Source organism: Physella acuta, unplaced genomic scaffold (assembly GCF_028476545.2).
Source record: "Physella acuta isolate Inbredline_101_S28 unplaced genomic scaffold, ASM2847654v3 ptg000715l, whole genome shotgun sequence".
Taxonomy (NCBI): domain Eukaryota; kingdom Metazoa; phylum Mollusca; class Gastropoda; family Physidae; genus Physella; species Physella acuta.
The window spans coordinates 95456-115000 of record NW_026732233.1 but is presented as its reverse complement, the minus strand read 5'-3'; the positions used below and the strand labels follow the sequence as shown (position 1 = coordinate 115000).

At 34.6% G+C, this 19545-nt stretch overlaps 1 protein-coding gene across 1 annotated transcript in view; it reads right to left on the bottom strand.

Moving 5' to 3' along the window:
• LOC131949818 (homeotic protein ocelliless) overlaps nucleotides 1-19247 on the bottom strand; it is a 26887-nt gene extending 7640 nt beyond the window's left edge. Inside the window, exons 1-4 of the mRNA XM_059311808.1 lie at nucleotides 18704-19247; nucleotides 13248-13344; nucleotides 10108-10199; nucleotides 5633-5734 (exon numbers count right to left, since the gene is read on the bottom strand). Of these exons, the coding sequence (XP_059167791.1) occupies nucleotides 5633-5734; nucleotides 10108-10199; nucleotides 13248-13332 (279 nt within the window). The 5' untranslated portion in view covers nucleotides 13333-13344; nucleotides 18704-19247. The remainder of the gene's footprint in view (nucleotides 1-5632; nucleotides 5735-10107; nucleotides 10200-13247; nucleotides 13345-18703) is intronic.
• Between the last annotated feature and the right edge of the window lie 298 nt (nucleotides 19248-19545).

Below are 19545 nucleotides of genomic sequence, written 5' to 3'. Positions count from 1 at the left end.
TGTGAGGATAGAATCTACTTACGTTCCCCACCCCACCCCAAAACACCCCCCACCCACACCATCCCTCACTTTAACTTGTCTTTCGTCCTCACATACCACCCCTCCCACCAACACCTCCCCCCCCTCCACCACACCATCAATATTTACACTTCCTCAGACACTCGCCAACAGCAACGTTATTTTATTAAGGTTTTATCGGGGCGGTTCATTTGGTAATATTTTATGTCAACACAATTCAGCCCAAGATAGAAGGTAATTTGCAAATAAAATTAACTTTATAAAAAAAAATCGTGCAAATAGTCTCACGCTGAGAATAAAAAAAAAAAAAAACAACTTACGATGCACAATTTTAACGACACGAGAATCGAGTTTTTAAATACGGTGGTTAAGGTGCTAATTTAATATTTTAAAGAATTATATTTTTGAATTATAGATTTCTCTCTTTTTAAAAAAAATGTCAATGAAATAAATCGTTACGAGACTATCATGCTGCGGTAGAGGCGATGGAGATTCTGACAGAGATTTCTTGACAAAGATGACATGACATTGATATGACAACACAGACATGACAGCATGGCAGTGACAGTATAGCGTGAAACCAATGACATGTAAGTACTGGCATTATAGCATTGATATGTTCATTCTGACGTTACGAAACTGACTTGGCAGTATTAACATGACACCAATGACGTGATGACCAAGACATGGCACTAATGGCACGATGACAATGGCATCTCACCAATGACATGATGACAATGACATGACACCAATGACATGATGACAATAACATGACACCAATGGCGTGATAACCATGACATGACACCAGTGACACGATGACAAGGACATGACACCAATGACATGCTGCCAATGAGATGACACTAATGACGCAACATTTCTTTGACAAAACTGATATGACGACACTGACGGCGCTGTGACATACACATACACACACACACACACACACATATATATATATATATATATATATATATATATATATATATATATATATATATATATATATATATATATATATATATATATATATATATACATATATATATATATATATATATATATATATATATATATATATATATACATATATATATATATACATATATATATATACATATATATATACATATATATACTATATATATATATATATATATATATATATATATATATATATATATATATATATATATATATATGTATGTATATAAAATATATAAACAATTCACCTCATGTTAATGTACATTAAAATTATCGGAGTCTGCTTCTATTAACGACACTAACTCACACTTCAAATTACTGTATAGATCTACATTCATAATTTCTAACCATTAGTATAACATCAGTATTCATTATAGGGGAAAGCGTTAGCAGTCAGGAGTTTTCTAAGTGAAAACAAAACATGTTTTAATTGTTCAACATTCTCTACCGGACGTAGACTAAGTGCAAGACAGTGAAAAGTTCATTTTATTTTCTATATGGCAAACTGGTGCAAATATTGTCCTGGGTCTATTATTGATGTCCTGATTCTGATATTTGGTGCAAATATTGTCATGTCTGTGTTTTATGATGTCCCTAATACGGAAACTGAGAATATGATGGTTGTTTCAACAGCTGGGGGGGGGGGGATTTTTGCGAAAAATTTGAAGGTGAGTACAGAAATATGACTTGGCATCAGGGTTGTAATTAATAATCTGGGAGTAATCTCCCCTAAACCTCTCGAATATTCTTATATAACGTCGAGATTTGTATGAGTCTCGATTGTTGGTTTTTTTTTTCGAAGTGACTACTCGGAAGAAGATTTTTTTCCCCAACGTCTCCACTTGGTTGGCAAAAGATAGCTCTGCGCATGCGCAGTGACCTATGGCTAGGGTTAGGGCTAGAATGAGGGTTAGGGGTAGGATTGGGGGATAGGATTGGGGATGGGATTAGGGTTGGTGTTAGGGTTCTGCGGTTGTAAACGCACGCGTATCGCATGCGTATCTTATTCCGGCTAGCATCGGCCTTTTTTTTTGCGATTACTTCATTTTCGAGAAAGAAAGAATACGGAATAGTGTTAGCATGTGCGATGGTTGCAGTAATTACTTAAATAAGCAAGTGATTAAATAAAACATTTTATTTTTTAATTGTTAATGGTTAAGCTTTTGAAATGAACTCAAACAGTAAATAGCAATTCTATTTATTTTTAAAAATTGAGCATATATTGATGTGCTTTTATAATACTCATGTTTATAAGTATAGTAAACAATATTTTTTTTTTAAATCTTGTTAGTTAAATATTTCTTTCTACATTGACATATTTAGTAATAGTGACAATTGTTATATCCCATGTTTGTTTTAAAAATGTTGATTGTTTAAGATGGGAAGTAACTCGCATCAAACAAGTAAATACAAAATAATTATCAACATTTTAAAAAATAATTAATATTGACAAAGAGCTACTATTGTATTTTTTTTTACAAAGTGTAATCCTGATGATAAATTATTCAAAATTCATGAAATTGTGCATAAGAAATTGATTTTTACAATTACACGTCGAGATTTATAAAAATCTTGATTTATACTTTCTCGTATATAGGAAATATATAGAATGTCGTGTAATCTTGCAAAAAACAACAACCGGGAGTGATCTCCCCTAAACTTTCTCGAATATTCTAATATAAAACTACGATGGATGGCAACTCAGGAGATAGACAATAAAATTTGTAATCGATTTTTAATTACTTAAACTTTTTATAATAGAATGGAATCTTGTAAAAAAAAATTGCACACCAAGTGAACGCCTAATAAAATGTGCATAATAGTGCGCATTATTATGAGTACTTTATAAATTTACATGCGTTTTTTGAGAAATCGGAAATAGCGTAAATTAGTACTTCTGGTCAACGAAAATTACTCAAAATTTGAAAGAAGGTAGAGAATTAGATCTTTTACTTACGTGTGAAATTTCATTTATCTATCTGAAATAGTACTCAAGTTATAGGCTTTTTAAAAATTCAAAGTAGAAAAAGTACCACTTCCGGTTATCGGAAATCGATCAAAAGTTGATACGGATCTACGATTTTGATAAAATACTTATATATGAAATTTTATCAACCTAGCTGTAACGGTACTCAAGTTATCGTGTTTACACACAGACACACAGACACAGACACACACACACACACACACACACACACACACACACACAGACATACGGACAAGATTGCAAAATCACGTTTTTTCCGTATCAGTGAGGTGTAAAACGTCGAGATTTGTAAAAATCTCGATTTTTTTTGCACGATTACAATACTTTCTCTATACTTCGTATATACGAGAAAGTAAATAAACCGGGAGTGATCTCCACTAAACTTTCTCGAATATTCTAATATAACACTACGTGGGATGTCAACTCGGAATATAGACATGATTTTTGTTTACTTAAACTTTTAAAAATAGAATAAAATCTAGTAGAAAAAAAATGCGCACCAAGCTAGCACCAAAACCAAATGTGCGTAATAGTGCGCAATATTATTAGTACTTTAAAAATTTACATTAGTTTTTTGAGAAATCGGAAGTAGCGTAAATTACTACTTCCGGTCAACGGAAATTACTCAAAATTTAACAGAAGGTAGAGAATTAGATCTTTTACTTACATGTGAAATTTCATTTATCTATCTGAAATAGTACTCAAGTTATAGGCTTTTGAAAAATTCAAAGTAGAAAAAGTACCACTTCCGGTTGTCGGAAATCGCTCAAAAGTTGATACGGATCTACGATTTTGATATAATACTTATATATGAAATTTCATCAACCTAGCTGTAACGGTACTCAAGTTATCGTGTTTACACACGGACACACAGACACACAGACACACACACACACACACACAGACATACGGACAAGATTGCAAAATTATGTTTTTTCGTATCAGTGAGGTGTAAAACGTCGAGATTTGTAAAAATCTCGATTTTTTTTTTTTTGCACGATTACAATACTTTCTCTATACTACGTATATACGAGAAAGTAAAAAGAGCGAAAATATCAAATTCGTTCTAGATTGAATCATTTTATTTTCCACTTTGTAATTGGACTATTACGTTTTTCTCTTTGATAAGGAGCCATTAGTTATTTCCTTTTATTATACAACTTTTTAAGATTTTTCCTTAGGTACATAAATATATAGGGACGTCATGGCTGACTGGTAGAGCTTTGGATGCTAACCTGATGGTTTCGAGTTCGGATCTCGGTTCGGACTGTAGGACGTCACTGAGTCCACCCTGGTCTGAGGGTACCTGATTTAATTTGGGGGAAGCATGGGCGGCTGGGCATAGTGCTGACCTCATTAGTTAATCTCACCCTAAGCTGTACTCACCTGTGACCTCATTAGATAATCTCTAGCTAAGCTGTACTCACCTGTGACCTCATTAGATAATCTTAAGCTGTACTCACCTGTGACCTCATTAGATAATCTCTAGCTAAGCTAAATCACCTGTGACCTCATTAGATAATCTTAAGCTGTACTCAACTATGACCTCATCAGATAATCTCTAGCTAATCTGTACTCACCTGTGACCTCATTAGATAATCTTAAGCTGTACTCAACTATGACCTCATTAGATAATCTCTAGCTAAGCTGTACTTACCTGTGACCTTATTAGATAATCTTAAGCTGTACTCACTTGTGCCTCATTAGATAATCTTAAGCTGTACTCAACTATGACCATATCAGATAATCTCTAGCTAATCTGTACTCACCTTTGACCTCATCAGATAATCTTAAGCTGTACTCACCTGTAACCTCATTAGATAATCTCTAGCTAAGCTGAACTCACCTTTGACCTCATCAGATAATCTCTAGCTAAGCTGTACTCACCTGTGACCTCATTAGATAATCTCTAGCTAACTCATCTGTGACCTCATTAGATAATCTTAAGCTGTACTAAACTATGACCTCATTACATAATCTCTAGCTAATCTGTACTCACCTGTGACCTTATTAGATAATCTTAAGTTGTACTCACCTGTGACCTCATTACATAATCTCTAGCTAAGCTGTACTCACCTGTGACCTCATTAGATAATCTTAAGCTGTACTCAACTATGACCTCATCAGATGATTTCTAGTTAATCTGTACTCACCTGTGACCTCATTAGATAATTTTAAGCTGTACTCAACTATGACCTCATCAGATAATCTCTAGCTAAGCTGTACTCACCTGTGACCTCATCAGATAATCTCTAGCTAAGCTGTACTCACCTGTGACCTTATCAGATAATCTTAAGCTGTACTCACCTGTGACCTCATTAGATAATCTTAATCTGTACTCACATGTGACCTCGTTAGATAATCTTAATCTGTACTCACCTATGACCTCATCAGATAATCTCTAGCTAAGTTGTACTCACCTGTGACCTCATCAGATAATCTCTAGCTAAGCTGTACTCACCTGTGACCTTATCAGATAATCTTAAGCTGTACTCACCTGTGACCTCATTAGATAATCTTAAGCTGTACTCACCTGTAACCTCATTAGATAATCTCTAGCTAAGCTGTACTCACCTGTGACCTTATTAGATAATCTTAATCTGTACTCACATGTGACCTCATTAGATAATCTTAATCTGTACTCACCTGTACTCTCGCCTCCGTCAGGTTAATCCTCATGGCCAGGTCCTCCCGCATGAAAACATCCGGGTAGTGGGTCTGGGCAAAAGCTTTCTCCAGCTCCTCGAGCTGTGGGATCGAAACCAAGTCAGCCGGGTCAGAAAGTACCACCAATTTGGAATAACCTTTAACCTCTGACACGCAGCCAGTCACAATCATTCTACCGTTTGGTCACAAACATTCAATGACCAATCAAAATGACGCTGATAGTGATAGCATTCGTTCCAGCTTTTTTTAAACAATATTGTAACAAACACTTAATATCTAAAAGGTTCTTAACTAACTGTTATCATTTTACCAATTATTAACATCAAGAGGTTAAAAATGTCATAAGAAATGTCATACATACACAAACACAAACAGACTCACGCCATTATATATATATATATATATATATATATATATATATATATATATATATATATATATATATATATATATATATATATATATATATATATATATATATATATATATATATAATATAAATATATATATATATATATATATATATATATATATATATATATATATATATATATATATGTATATATATATGTATGTATATGTATATAAATATAAATATATATATATATATATATATATATATATATATATATATATATATATTTATATATATAAACACACACGTATATATATTATATATATATATATATATATATACAGAGAGAGAGAGAGAGAGAGTGAGAGATCATGCAAATAGACATAATGTCACACATCCAATTGTTATATCTAAGTAATGTCGTATGTCATATAACGTATAAATAACGACATGCTTAATAACAGTCTTGTCTAAATTATAAGAAAAAAAAAATATCTGCCACTAAATAAAGCGAATGTCAGGGGTGAATAATTCACCCGCATCCAAGGGAGATAATGTACCGTAACCAACAGTAAAGATCCAGTCGGTTTTTCAAAATTTCATTTCGAGTTATGTTCTATTTACCAGACGGGGGGTACTAATGACGTAGTTGTTCATCGCGTGCCAGGGTAAACACCGGATTGGTTGCCGACCGCTGGGGTGGAAAGGTCATAACACGCGTCGACTAGGGCATAAAAATAAAAAACAACAACAGGGGACACCAGCGAGTTTATTACTGCGACGATTAAGGGGAGATAATTAAATGAAACAATGGCTGCAACCCCCGGCTCGCCGTATGGTCGGAACAGTTGTGACCGTCTTCAATTTCACACGTGGATGCCTAATGCACAAAGGGCAGGGGTAGTGGGGTGGAGGGGGAGTGTTATGGGGGGAGGGGGACAGTTTGACAGCTTTGACTGAAGGGCTATAACCCTGGTGTGTTAATACAGGGGACATTACCCGTTAACTACTGCTGCATCCCTCGGTGACAATAACTCTTCCACTACCCCCTCCCCCTCCATTCTTTTCTAAATTTCCCATCTACCCCATTCAATACAGCTTTGTATTTTTAAAATAATAGTTCATTTAATGGTCTAATTTACACACACAAACACATTTACACACATACACACATGCACAGACACATACACATATATATATACACATATATAAATAAACCTATCATATATATATATATATATATATATATATATATATATATATATATATATATATGTGTGTGTGTGTGTGTGTGTTTGTGTGTGTGTATATTATGCATGGGTACTCTGTCCAGATGTAAAAAATATACACATGTAAGTTTGTAATAATCAATGTACACAAATTATATATATATATATATATATATATATATATATATATATATATATATATATATATATATATATATATATATATATATATATATATGCCTTTATATATATATATATTTTTATATATATATATATATATATATATATATATATATATATATATATATATATATATATATATATATATATATATATATATATATATATATAAGTATTATAGTATCTATACGAGCGTGTTGGTTAGTGTGTGCTATGATATCTGACACAGAAGGCAGAAAACCTAACGACGCCCCACGACCCCCAGAAAAAGCTAGCAATAATTGAAAGATTATCTCATCAATTATGGAGGGTGTTCATTAATTTGCACTCTTTGAAAGCTGACACTTCCTGTGGGAGGGCCCAGTCAGCCCTGTCCCCCCATCGTGTTTTTGGAAGGGCTCTCTGAAGCTTCCCTTTCGCTTCGTTTCACCACAGCTATGGTGGGTGACTTCTCGGCTATTTTTAGACCGTTTTGTGTTGTTATGACTTTAATTTTGGGCGTCGGTGGGGGGTGGGGGTCGGGAGAAAAAAATTAAAATTAAGTTCGTGTATTGCCTGGCGAGTTAATTTTTGTCCCCCGCCTAGGCTCTGTCATTTTTAAATGGTTAATTCAACGAACTGTGAATTAACTAACCACTGAAAGGCTAATTCGCCGCATGGTGAATTAACCACTGGCACAAGCATACAACAACATTTTAGGCCTGTATTCTTTTTTGTTGTTGTAAATTTTGTAGGAAATATCAAATAATAAATTGACAACCTATTGTATGCAGTTGTGTAAAAATAAGTTGCGCTTTTTCGATGGTGTAATACATTTCAGAGGGCTCTTTGTCCAATATATTAGACTGTATTCACCCTTTTATACTTATAATACTGAGCATTCACCATATTATACTTATAATACTTGGCAGTGGCGTAGCGAGGTCGGTTGTCACCCGGTGCGGCACTTAATTTCAATTTTCAATTTGCCTCCCCCCTTAACCTCTCGATTTTCCACCCCCCTTCACACTTTCGATTTGCACCCCCCCCCCCCCCTCAAACTTTCGATTTGCACCTCTTAAACGACTATTTAACACTCGAATTAATCACTTAATTAACTGGAATTATCATTTTTCTCTATATATTTTGCTACTTTTTGCCTTGGTGTCAACTCCCTAAATGGTGTCACCCGGTGCGGTCCGCATCCCCCCTCGCTACGCCTCTGATACTTGGCATTCACCATAATATACTTATAAAACTTAGCATTCCCACTATTATACTTATAATACTTGGCATTCACCCTATTATACTTATAATACTTGGCATTCACCCTATTATACTTATAATACTTGGCATTCACCCTATTATACTTAAAATACTTGGCATTCACCCTACTATACTTATAATACTTGGCATTCACCCTATTATACTTATAATACTTGGCATTCACCCTATTTTACTTATAATACTTGGCATTCACCCTATTATACTTATAATACTTGGCATTCACCCTATTATACTCATAATACTTGGCATTCATTCTATTATACATATAATACTTGACTTGTAATCTATATCTCCACACTATGATCCGAACCTTAACTTTAAACCTAAACTTTACATTGATAATCATGACGCCACGCCCCCACCCTCTATGAATTGTTAACAAAAACCAGAACTACTTAACAAGTCTAATTAACTATACCATATATCTACTTTAATTAACTATGCAAAATAACTATTTTAATTACATATGCCATAGAACTACATTAATTGACTGTACCACATAACTGCTTTAATGTAATATACAATAGAGCTACTTTAATTAACTATACCACAAAACTACTTTAATTAACAGTGCCATATAAATACTCTATGCTATAGAACTACTTTAATAAACTATACCACAAAACTACTTTAATTAACTATACAATAGAACTACTTTAATGAACTATGCTACAAAACTACTTTAAATAACTATGCTATAGAACTACTTTAATAAACTATACCACAAAACTACTTTAATTAACTATACAATATAACTACTTTAGTGAACTATGCTACAAAACTACTTTAATTAACTATGCAATAGAACTAGTTTAATGAACTATACCACAAAACTACTTTAATTAACTATGCAATATAACTACTTTAATGAACTATACCACAAAACTACTTTAACTATGCAATAGTACTACTTTAATTAACTATACCACAAAACTACTTTAATTAACTATGCAATATAACTACATCATTTAACTATGACTATGACCCTTAACTACTTTAATTAAATGTGCCACGTAACTACTATAATTAACTATGCAATAACATTATTTTAATTAACTTGCCATCAGTTTACCAACAGTTGCCTGGAATCAAAATCTCGTATTTTTAGTGGCTGTAAAATAAACTATTGGTTCTGTGATTGCCCCGGATTCTATAATTAGTAACCAATGAAGTTGTCACCCAGATTCCCCAGGTTTGTCACATAGTAAATGAATTGTATCGATTGCATTGTTCTACCCCCCTCCCTCCCCCCCCCCCCCCCACAAACACACCCCTCACCCCCATTGGATTGATACATCTATAAAGTTTATCTGATTAATTACCTAATTCAGTTTTTCACCCCTTACCTTGTCAAATCAACCCGACCCCCCCCGACCCCCCACCCCCCGGGCCATCCACAGACAGCTGTGACATCACCAACTCACCTGCTGAAGGGTGAAGGTCGTTCTGTTGCGTCTTTGTTTACGTCGGGCGAACGCCTCGTCGTGTAGGTCGGAGTGGAGACCGTAACCTGGATCTGTAGGGTGAGACGAGGGTGAGACAAGGGTGAGACGATGGTGAGACAAGGGTGAGACGAGGGTGAGACGAGGGGTGAGACGAGGGTGAGACAAGGGTGAGACAAGGGTCTGTAGGGGTGGGACGAGGGGTGAGACAAGGGTGAGACGAGGGTGAGACGAGGGTAGGACGAGGGTGGGACAAGGGTGAGACGAGGGTGAGACGAGGGGTGAGACGAGGGTGAGACAAGGGTGAGACAAGGGTCTGTAGGGGTGGGACGAGGGGTGAGACAAGGGTGAGACGAGGGTGAGACGAGGGTAGGACGAGGGTGGGACAAGGGTGAGACGAGGGTGAGACGAGGGGTGGGACGAGGGTGAGACGAGGGTGAGACAAGGGTCTGTAGGGGTGGGACGAGGGGTGAGACGAGGGGTGAGACGAGAGTGAGAAATGGGTGAAAAAGTGGTGAGACACGTGGGACAAAGGTGAGACGAGAGTGAGAAATTGGTGAAAAAGTGGTGAGACACGTGGGACAAAGGTGAGACCAGGGGTGAGACAAGGGTGAGACAGTCCTCACACTAGGGGTAAGGTAGTTGCTAAGAAAAGCCGACAGTGGTACATCGGGGTAATTTTAGGGTGAGACAAAGATAGGCCTATTGAGACAAGGGTGACACGAGGATGAAACTAGAACGATTCAAAAGGGAGAGACATCAATAACACTGGGAAGAAAACAATGAAGCAATGATGAGACAGGGTTGATACAAGAGGTAAGACAGGGTGGGATAAGGGTGACTGGGGAGAAACACATTGGTGAGACAAGGGATGAGACAGGGTGAGACATGGTGGAGAAAATCATGTGACAGGTGAGAAAAGTGTGGCTATGGTGAGACAATGGGTGAGACAAGAGTGAAACAAAGGTGAGACAAAGGTGAAACAAAGGTGAGATGTGGATCTGATAGGTTAGACAACGGCGCGACTGGTGTGAGGAGTGAGGCAACAGTGAAACTGGTGACACAACACCTGCACACACGGGCAGCAGACCACGTGAGAGACACAATCAGTTCTATAATTAGACTTTTCGTCAGCTGATTCGCTTAACACCCGGATGTGTTTGTTTTTTTGTTACAAAAAAAATGAAAATTATAATATAAAACTCCCATTCGACCTCACGGTAAAATATCGAAATTTATTTATTTATTTTGTTACGGGCAATGTTACCATTTTGGTTTTGTGTCAATACTTAAATCACAATTAGGGTTAGGACCAAGATTTACGGGGTTTGGTTAAGGTTATATGTAAGGTCTTGAGATAAGTGAACGACGAGTAGCACCAAAAGAATTAACTAGATATAGTTTTTAGATTAACGGTTGTCAAATTATTACTTTTGATTTTTTTTTTAAATTAACTAGATAAAGTTTTAAATTTTAGATTAACGATTGTCAAATTATTACTTTTGATCTTTTAAAAAATAACTAGAAATCTAGATGTAATTTTAAACTTTGGATTAACCCTTTTCAAATTATTACCTTTGATTTTTTTAAAATTTACAATATTGAAAACGCTTAGGAGAAGCAATGTCTTTTTTCTTTAAAAAAATAATACCTTGAAAATGTGTATACCTTAAAACATTTTTTTTCTAAAATGCTTCTCTTTAAAGAATAATGTTTTACCGCAAGCCATAAATTATATTTGTTGTTAAATTATAAAATAAATTTATAAATTGTATTTCATAATAGTATATTATTTATGTGGTGTATGGGGGGGGGGGGGGGAGGGGGTCTAATCAAAACTGAAGAAATAAAGGAAGAAAATTACATTTTTACCACAAGCCGCGCCCTGGCAGTGGGGAAGGGGGGGAGAAGCAGCAATTGCATGACGTAATTTAAATTTGACTCTGCCATATTTTATACCCCGACATGCATCAAATAAAAATCACCAACTTGACAATCAAACTTGACATTGGGCGTAAAACTTGACAAAATATTCACATTAACTGACAAAATATTTTCAGACAACTTTAGGTTAAATTAAACAAAAAAGACAAACAATAGCGTTTGGTGGTAATTAATAAAACATATTTTCGCCTTCTTAATTAGAGTGACGTTATTAATATTAATGAAGCCTTTGTCACGTTGATAGCTCCTAATTTTGTAAACAAAAAAATACTCTGAACTTGACGGGAAATTTTCTTTTGAGATTGTCGTCCAGATTTCACATACGTTATTTTAGGTATTTTACGGTAATAATATATGGTGGAGGTTGGGGTGGTGTCAAAGGTTAGAATTGAAATAAAAATTCCGATAAAGTAATATAAATATATATATATATATATATATATATATATATATATATATATATATATATATATATATATATATATATATATATACTATATATACATACACACAATTTAGTAGGTTATGTATTAAACCTCGAAACAAATGTAATGTAGCATTCATTAATAAGCATTTTAATAACAAAAAGATTTAACATTATTATTTTGTGTTCAGACTGGTTATTTGGTACTAGAAAATGATCTGAGTGACGCCGATTTAAAGGGACGGTGGGGGGGGGGATGTTTTTGAGAACACAGGGGGTGGTGGCTAAATTATGTTTAACATGTTTGACGTTATTTATTAACGACCTCCTGTGGACATGGAGGGGGTGGGCGAGACTCTTGGGGGGGGGGAGGAGTCCTTTAATTAAAAGAAATTATACAATATTTAAAGCATTTTCAATAGATTATTTCCTTACTGTGCTAATTTTATTCTAGTTATAGAAAGTGTATGCTGTTTTTGAAAAGTGTTCAGTTTTATTTATATTGAATACTACATTGAGTTTTAAAAGGGATTTTTTTTAGTTTAATTTAAAATACTTTAAAGAATTTCCATTTATAATTATAACTAATGTTTAAAGTTTTTTTATATTTGAAGAATGAATGAATGCATACATAATTTTTTTAAATTATATCGTATTTAAGAGTGAGTAGTGTGAATAGATAAAACAAACGTTAAAAACAAAAATAATTAGATAACCACACAAAGTAAAGGTACTCAAAACAAAGGTAACTTACATGAGGGGTGTGTCGGGCACGGGTAATCCAAGGTCAAAGGTCGACCTGTCGGGTGAAAACTTGGAGGGCAGTGGAAGCAAAACATCGTCAGTGTTTTCTGGCGGGAGATAGAAATACAAGAATATATATACATATATATATATATATATATATATATATATATATATATATATATATATATATATATATATATATATATATATATATATATATATATATATATATATATATATATATGGCAGAATTTCAAACGATCTTAATCAAAATTAAATTTAAGAAAACTCATCAAAAAGTAGCCACAGGCAAATGAACAAAGAAATAGAAAAAAAACATTTTTAAGGTAAAGTTGATTTGTATTATTTATTTATTTCCTGATAATACCACGTAATTTATGGATAAATGACAACGATTACTGCTTTGTATGAAATGTTAAAACTTAAAAAATGTGTCAACATAGTATAAAATAGGGACGCGTGGCCGAGCGGTAGAACGTTAGACTACTAACCCGAAAGTCAGTAGATTGTCACTGAGTTCACCCAGCTCTGATGGGTACCTAACTCCCGTTAGAGAATATAAAGGTGGTTCGGCATAGTGTTAAACACACTATCTCTTCATATGCCGATGTCACTGAAAAAAAGTGAACTCTACTTCATCTGCCCATGTGTCTTGGGCACGAACGGAAAAAAAGAAAAATATAGCAGAAAAATGGGACGGCGTGGTCAGACTGGAGAGCTCATGGCTTCTAATTCCAAAAGTCTCGAGTTCGAACCCCTGAGCTAATGAGGCTCGACAGCTGGGGATAGTATTCTATCTAGGGGAGAAAACTCCAACTTTAAACAACTGCTGACTTGTAGTTTGTTATTGAGTGGACAAAGACTATGGAAGCAAATCTAGATAAAAAAAAGAAGGTTGAATTCGGAGTCATATGACGCATAATATGTTGACACGTAATACTTAATTGTGTTGGAGGAAATCACCGTAGTATTTCCATGGACTCAAAGTTTATCAGAACCTACAATAAAATAATTTTTACCAAAACTACAATAAAATCAAATTTTACCAAAACTACAATATAATCAAATTGTACCAAAACTACAACGGAACCAAATTTTACCATAACCTACAATATAGTCAAATTGTACCAAAACTACAACGGAACCAAATTTTACCATAACCTACAATGGAACTAAATTTTATCAAAACCTTTCGTAGCTAAACAGAACTCACAGTTGAGTCAAAGTCTTCTAGAACCTCCAAGGTAGCTCAAGAGAAGCAAAAGTTTCCTATAACGTCTTTGTAACCAAAGCTTAGAACCTCTAATGTGCTAAAGTTTATCATAACGTTAATAAAGCTAAAGTTTAGAGCCTCTAATGGAGCAAAAGTTTACCATAACGTCCATGTGGCAAAAATTTAGGACCTTCAATGTAGCAAAAGTTTACCATAACGTCCATGTGGCAAAAATTTAGGACCTTCAATATAGCAAAAGTTTACAATGACATCCATTTAGCCAAAAGTTTGGACCTTCAATGTAGCAAAAGTTTACAATGACGTCCATTTAGCCAAAATTTAGGACCTTCAATGGAGCAAAAGTTTACAATGACGTCCATTTAGCCAAAATTTAGGACCTTCAATGGAGCAAAAGTTTACAATGACGTCCATGTAGCCAAAAGTTTAGAAGCTTCAATGGAACAAAAGTTTACAATGACGTCCACGAAGCAAAAGTTTAGAACCTTCAATGGAGCAAAAGTTTACAATGACGTCCATTTAGCCAAAAGTTTAGAAGCTTCAATGGAACAAAAGTTTACAATGACGTCCATTTAGCCAAAATTTAGGACCTTCAATGGAGCAAAAGTTTACAATGACGTCCATGTAGCCAAAAGTTTAGAAGCTTCAATGGAACAAAAGTTTACAATAACGTCCACGAAGCAAAAATTTAGAACCTTCAATGGAGAAAAACGTTTACAATGACGTTCATGATGCCAAAATTTAGAACTTCCAGTAGAGCTCAAATTTTCCAGAACTTCAAATAGAGCCAAAGTTCAGGAGAATTTCCAGTAAATTGATTAGAACGTTGAATCCATTAATTTCTGATGTAAATCGAATTTGCGTTTGGGGACAAAAACTCAAATGGTAATATACAGATAATTCGATTTCTCCTAGCTACATCTAGTAATTGATTGGTTGCAACTGATCACGTGACAATAGAATTAAAGTCTCGAGGGATATTAGAGGGAGGGGACAGTGGTAGGGTTAGGGGTAGGACATTGGTAGGGGGTGTAGGACATTGGTAGGGGAGGAGGTAGGACATTGGTAGTGCAGGGGTAGGACTTTGGTAGGGCAAGAGGTAGGTCCTTGCTAAAGGGTTGGGCATTGAAGGGCAGGGTAGGACATTACTAGAGTAGGAGTAGGACATCGGTAGAACAGGGATAGACATTGGCTCAGCAAGTATCAGGCGAAGGAGCTGGGTAGAGAAAAGGTCTATACGATTATCAGTAAACAACGATGTTTAGGGATAGGAGCTTGGATATATATGCTGCGAATGAAGTGTGAGTATTTCAATAAATAACTGGGATAACTGGGATATGACCCCGCACAAGTCTGTGATGAGATATGGGGGATAAGTGTGGAATGAGATTGAGATGAGATCTGATATAAGTCTGGGATCTGATATTGGGATAAGAATGGGATGAGATTTGGAATAAGTATGGGATGGGATTTTGTGATAAGTATGTGATGAAATATGGGATAAGTCTGAGATGAGATGTGGGATAAGTATGGGATATATTTAGGATAAGTCTGGGATAAGATTTGGGATAAGTCTGGGATGATATTTGGGATAAGTCTGGGATGAGATTTGGGATAAGTCTGGGATAAGATTTGGGATAAGTCTGGGATAAGATTTGGGATAAGTCTGTGATGAGATTTTGAGACGAGTAACATGGACAAGTTAGAGATGAGGACTTGCTATGGAGACTCATGTGTAAAGATCTTGCTCGAACGTAGGGTGGTGAGCCTGATAGACAAGTCACGGGAATAGTGGACGATGGGTGATCATACTGCTAGACTAGCATACACCAAATTGTTACCATCACTATGACTGGGGATGATGTTACCTTTAATAAAACGTCAGATAATGTCATCATCCATATAACTTCAGTTGATATTACCATTAATACAACCGAAGATAATGTCACCATCAATACAACTGGAGATGGTGTTACCATTAATATAAATAGAAATTATGTTACCATCAATATAACTTCAGATGATTTTGCCATCAATACAACTGGAAATGAAGTTACCAGTAATATAAGAGTCATGAACAAGTTCATCAATCTTAAAACACTGTATTTTTCCGGACTAACTAACCCTGTCTTAGATTGTATTGTCTGTCATTCATGTCTGATAACTCTCTATTGTCATCTCCCTTGGAAAGTGTAAAATTACCGTTCTTGAAACATGTAAACAAACCATTTGCCCTGTGCTTGCGGGCCCAGTAAACATGTATATCATTAGATCTTTTTTATACGCCACCCATGTCAGCTACCCAGACAGCACTGAGGCCATACAAAATGTTTTATATATATATATATATATATATATATATATATATATATATATATATATATATATATATATATATATATATATATATATATATATATATATATATATGTTTACTCTAATTTTTTCTTCTTTTTATCTGGCTGCTCTACAGTTTAAAGACCAATATTTAAAAATATATTAATACAAGATTGTTAATATTATATAGGCTACAGAGGTATGTATAGTACTAGTACTTTACTTAGGCGCATTGTGCTGACAACACTATCCCTTTATATGCCGAGGTCACTGAAACCCATGGACCGTTACGTTCGAAAGGGTACTCTCCTATATAACGTGATTATATATATATATATATATATATATATATATATATATATATATATATATATATATATATAAATGTGAATTATATATATATATATATATATATATATATATATATATATATATATATATATATATATATAATTGAAAAAGATAAATAAAACTAAAATTTCAAATACATATAATGAATATCTTTGTGTTATATATATATATATATATATATATATATATATATATATATATATATATATATATATATATATATATATATAATTTATATATGTATATGTGTGTGTATATATCAATATATATATATATATATATATATATATATATATATATATATATATATATATATATATATATATATATATATATATATATATATATATATATATATATATATATATATATATATATATATATTGTTTTATATATGTATATAATATATATATGCGTATAAAATAGAAAAAAAAATATATTTTCTAGTATAAATAAAAGAGCACCCCGTTAAGATAATGATGAACCTGTCGCTAAAATAATTGTTTGTCTGGATGAAAAAAAAAACAATACGGACATGATCAGATTAGAATCAATTAATTCTTGATCTTGCTCGGAGCTTGCTAATGTCGAGGCTGATGCTTCAATAACAATTGTGCTTAATTTTTCTGGCTAATTATATCTGAGAACTTCCTGAACAGCAAACTTGACGCTCAGTTAATTCATAGAGACTTACAGAGTTGATGAATAGTAGCATTGTAAGATTGAGATTCTAGAAACTAATAGGGCTGATTAATAATAAAATTGCAAGATTAAAGATTATAGAAACTAACAGAGTTGAGGAATATTACAGTTGTAAGATTGGAGATTATAGAAACTGACAAAGTTGTTGAAAGTAGCATTGCAAGATTGAAGATCATAGAAAATAACAGAGTTGATGATTATAGAAAATAACAGAGTTGACGATTATAGAAATAACGGAGTTGTTGAAAGCATTGTAACACTGCCGATCATAAAAACTAACAGAGTTGATGAAAATTAGCTTTGTACTTTCGACGATAGTTTAGTTTGCTTATGAAAGCCAGCAAACATTAAATGATCTATTATGTCTTTTAGCTAAGTTAATAGAATGATAAAGAATAAAGAATAACATGCATTAACAGGAAAATCGAAATAACGCGTTAAAATATTACGACTTTATATTGTTCGGAATATCATCATTAAAATATAGGGAACTAGGAACAACAAGAATTAAAATGAAGATTTAAATAACTTGTTAAATAACCATGACGTTAAACTGTTCAGAATATCATCACTAAAAGATACGGATTGAAGAATAACATTGATTAAAAGGAATTTCTAAATAACTTGTTAAATGACGATTATTTTATTTTGTTCAGAATATCAATCACTGTACCGAAATTTGATAAATACCGGCTTCAACTCATTGTGATCGCGGCCCAGCTAAACAGTAGATCAACATTTTAGTTGTACAGTACGCTTGAATTATATACTGGGATGATAAACAAGAACATAATTGTTTTAAAAATATGACCAAAACTTACCGGTTAAATGACCATTTGATGGCAATGAGGATAGCTGGCAATAAATCAAGCTCGGCTGTTTCTTTAAAAACACAAAGCGAATTCTCGAATAAGAAACGGAAGAATGATCGCCACACAAGATTGACCGCCACACAAGAACGACCGGCACACAAAAACGAATACCACAGTCACAATCTCTGGCACTCTCGATGTCTTGGGTTATCCTTCCTGACGTCCGCACAGTCAAAGATCAGTTTCCGGTTCTGCGTTTTTTCTTTTTGGTGATCTTCTTTTGTTCCGTAATTTTTTTTCTTTCTGAAAAACAAAAATCTCCAAACCAGAGTCGTCCGGCGTGTCGTGGACCCCGCTGTAGTTCTAGACTGAATCCTGACGGCCACCACTGCAACTACCACACCCGGCCTGGTGTTGTGACAAGCATTTCAAAGCGATTATGAGCGCCGAGCCGCCCTCTGTTAATTCACTTTGCCCGCGACAAAGTCGCAATTAATCAGCTTTACTCAACCTCCCGGCACGCGCGCCTGTCGTGCCGGCCTGGCTCGACCAATGACAAAGCGAGCCGGCTGGGCGGTGCCTCCTGGGAAGGCTGGATAACGGCCGTGAGTGTCAGCTCCGAGAGGCCGTCCTGTGGCGAGCGGATGTGACGTCACACGGGCAACCTGAAAGAATCTTCTTCAAGCTAATAATAAATATTGGATTTTAATCGTCAGCTATGATAGCGGGGGAGGGGAGGGAGGGACCCGGGGGGTGGGCGATCAAACATGCTCTTGGGAGGAGTGAGATGGCGGTGGGGGGTTGGACTGCGGGGGGCGGGGGAGGGGGGGCAGTGGCGGAGCCGTGTCATC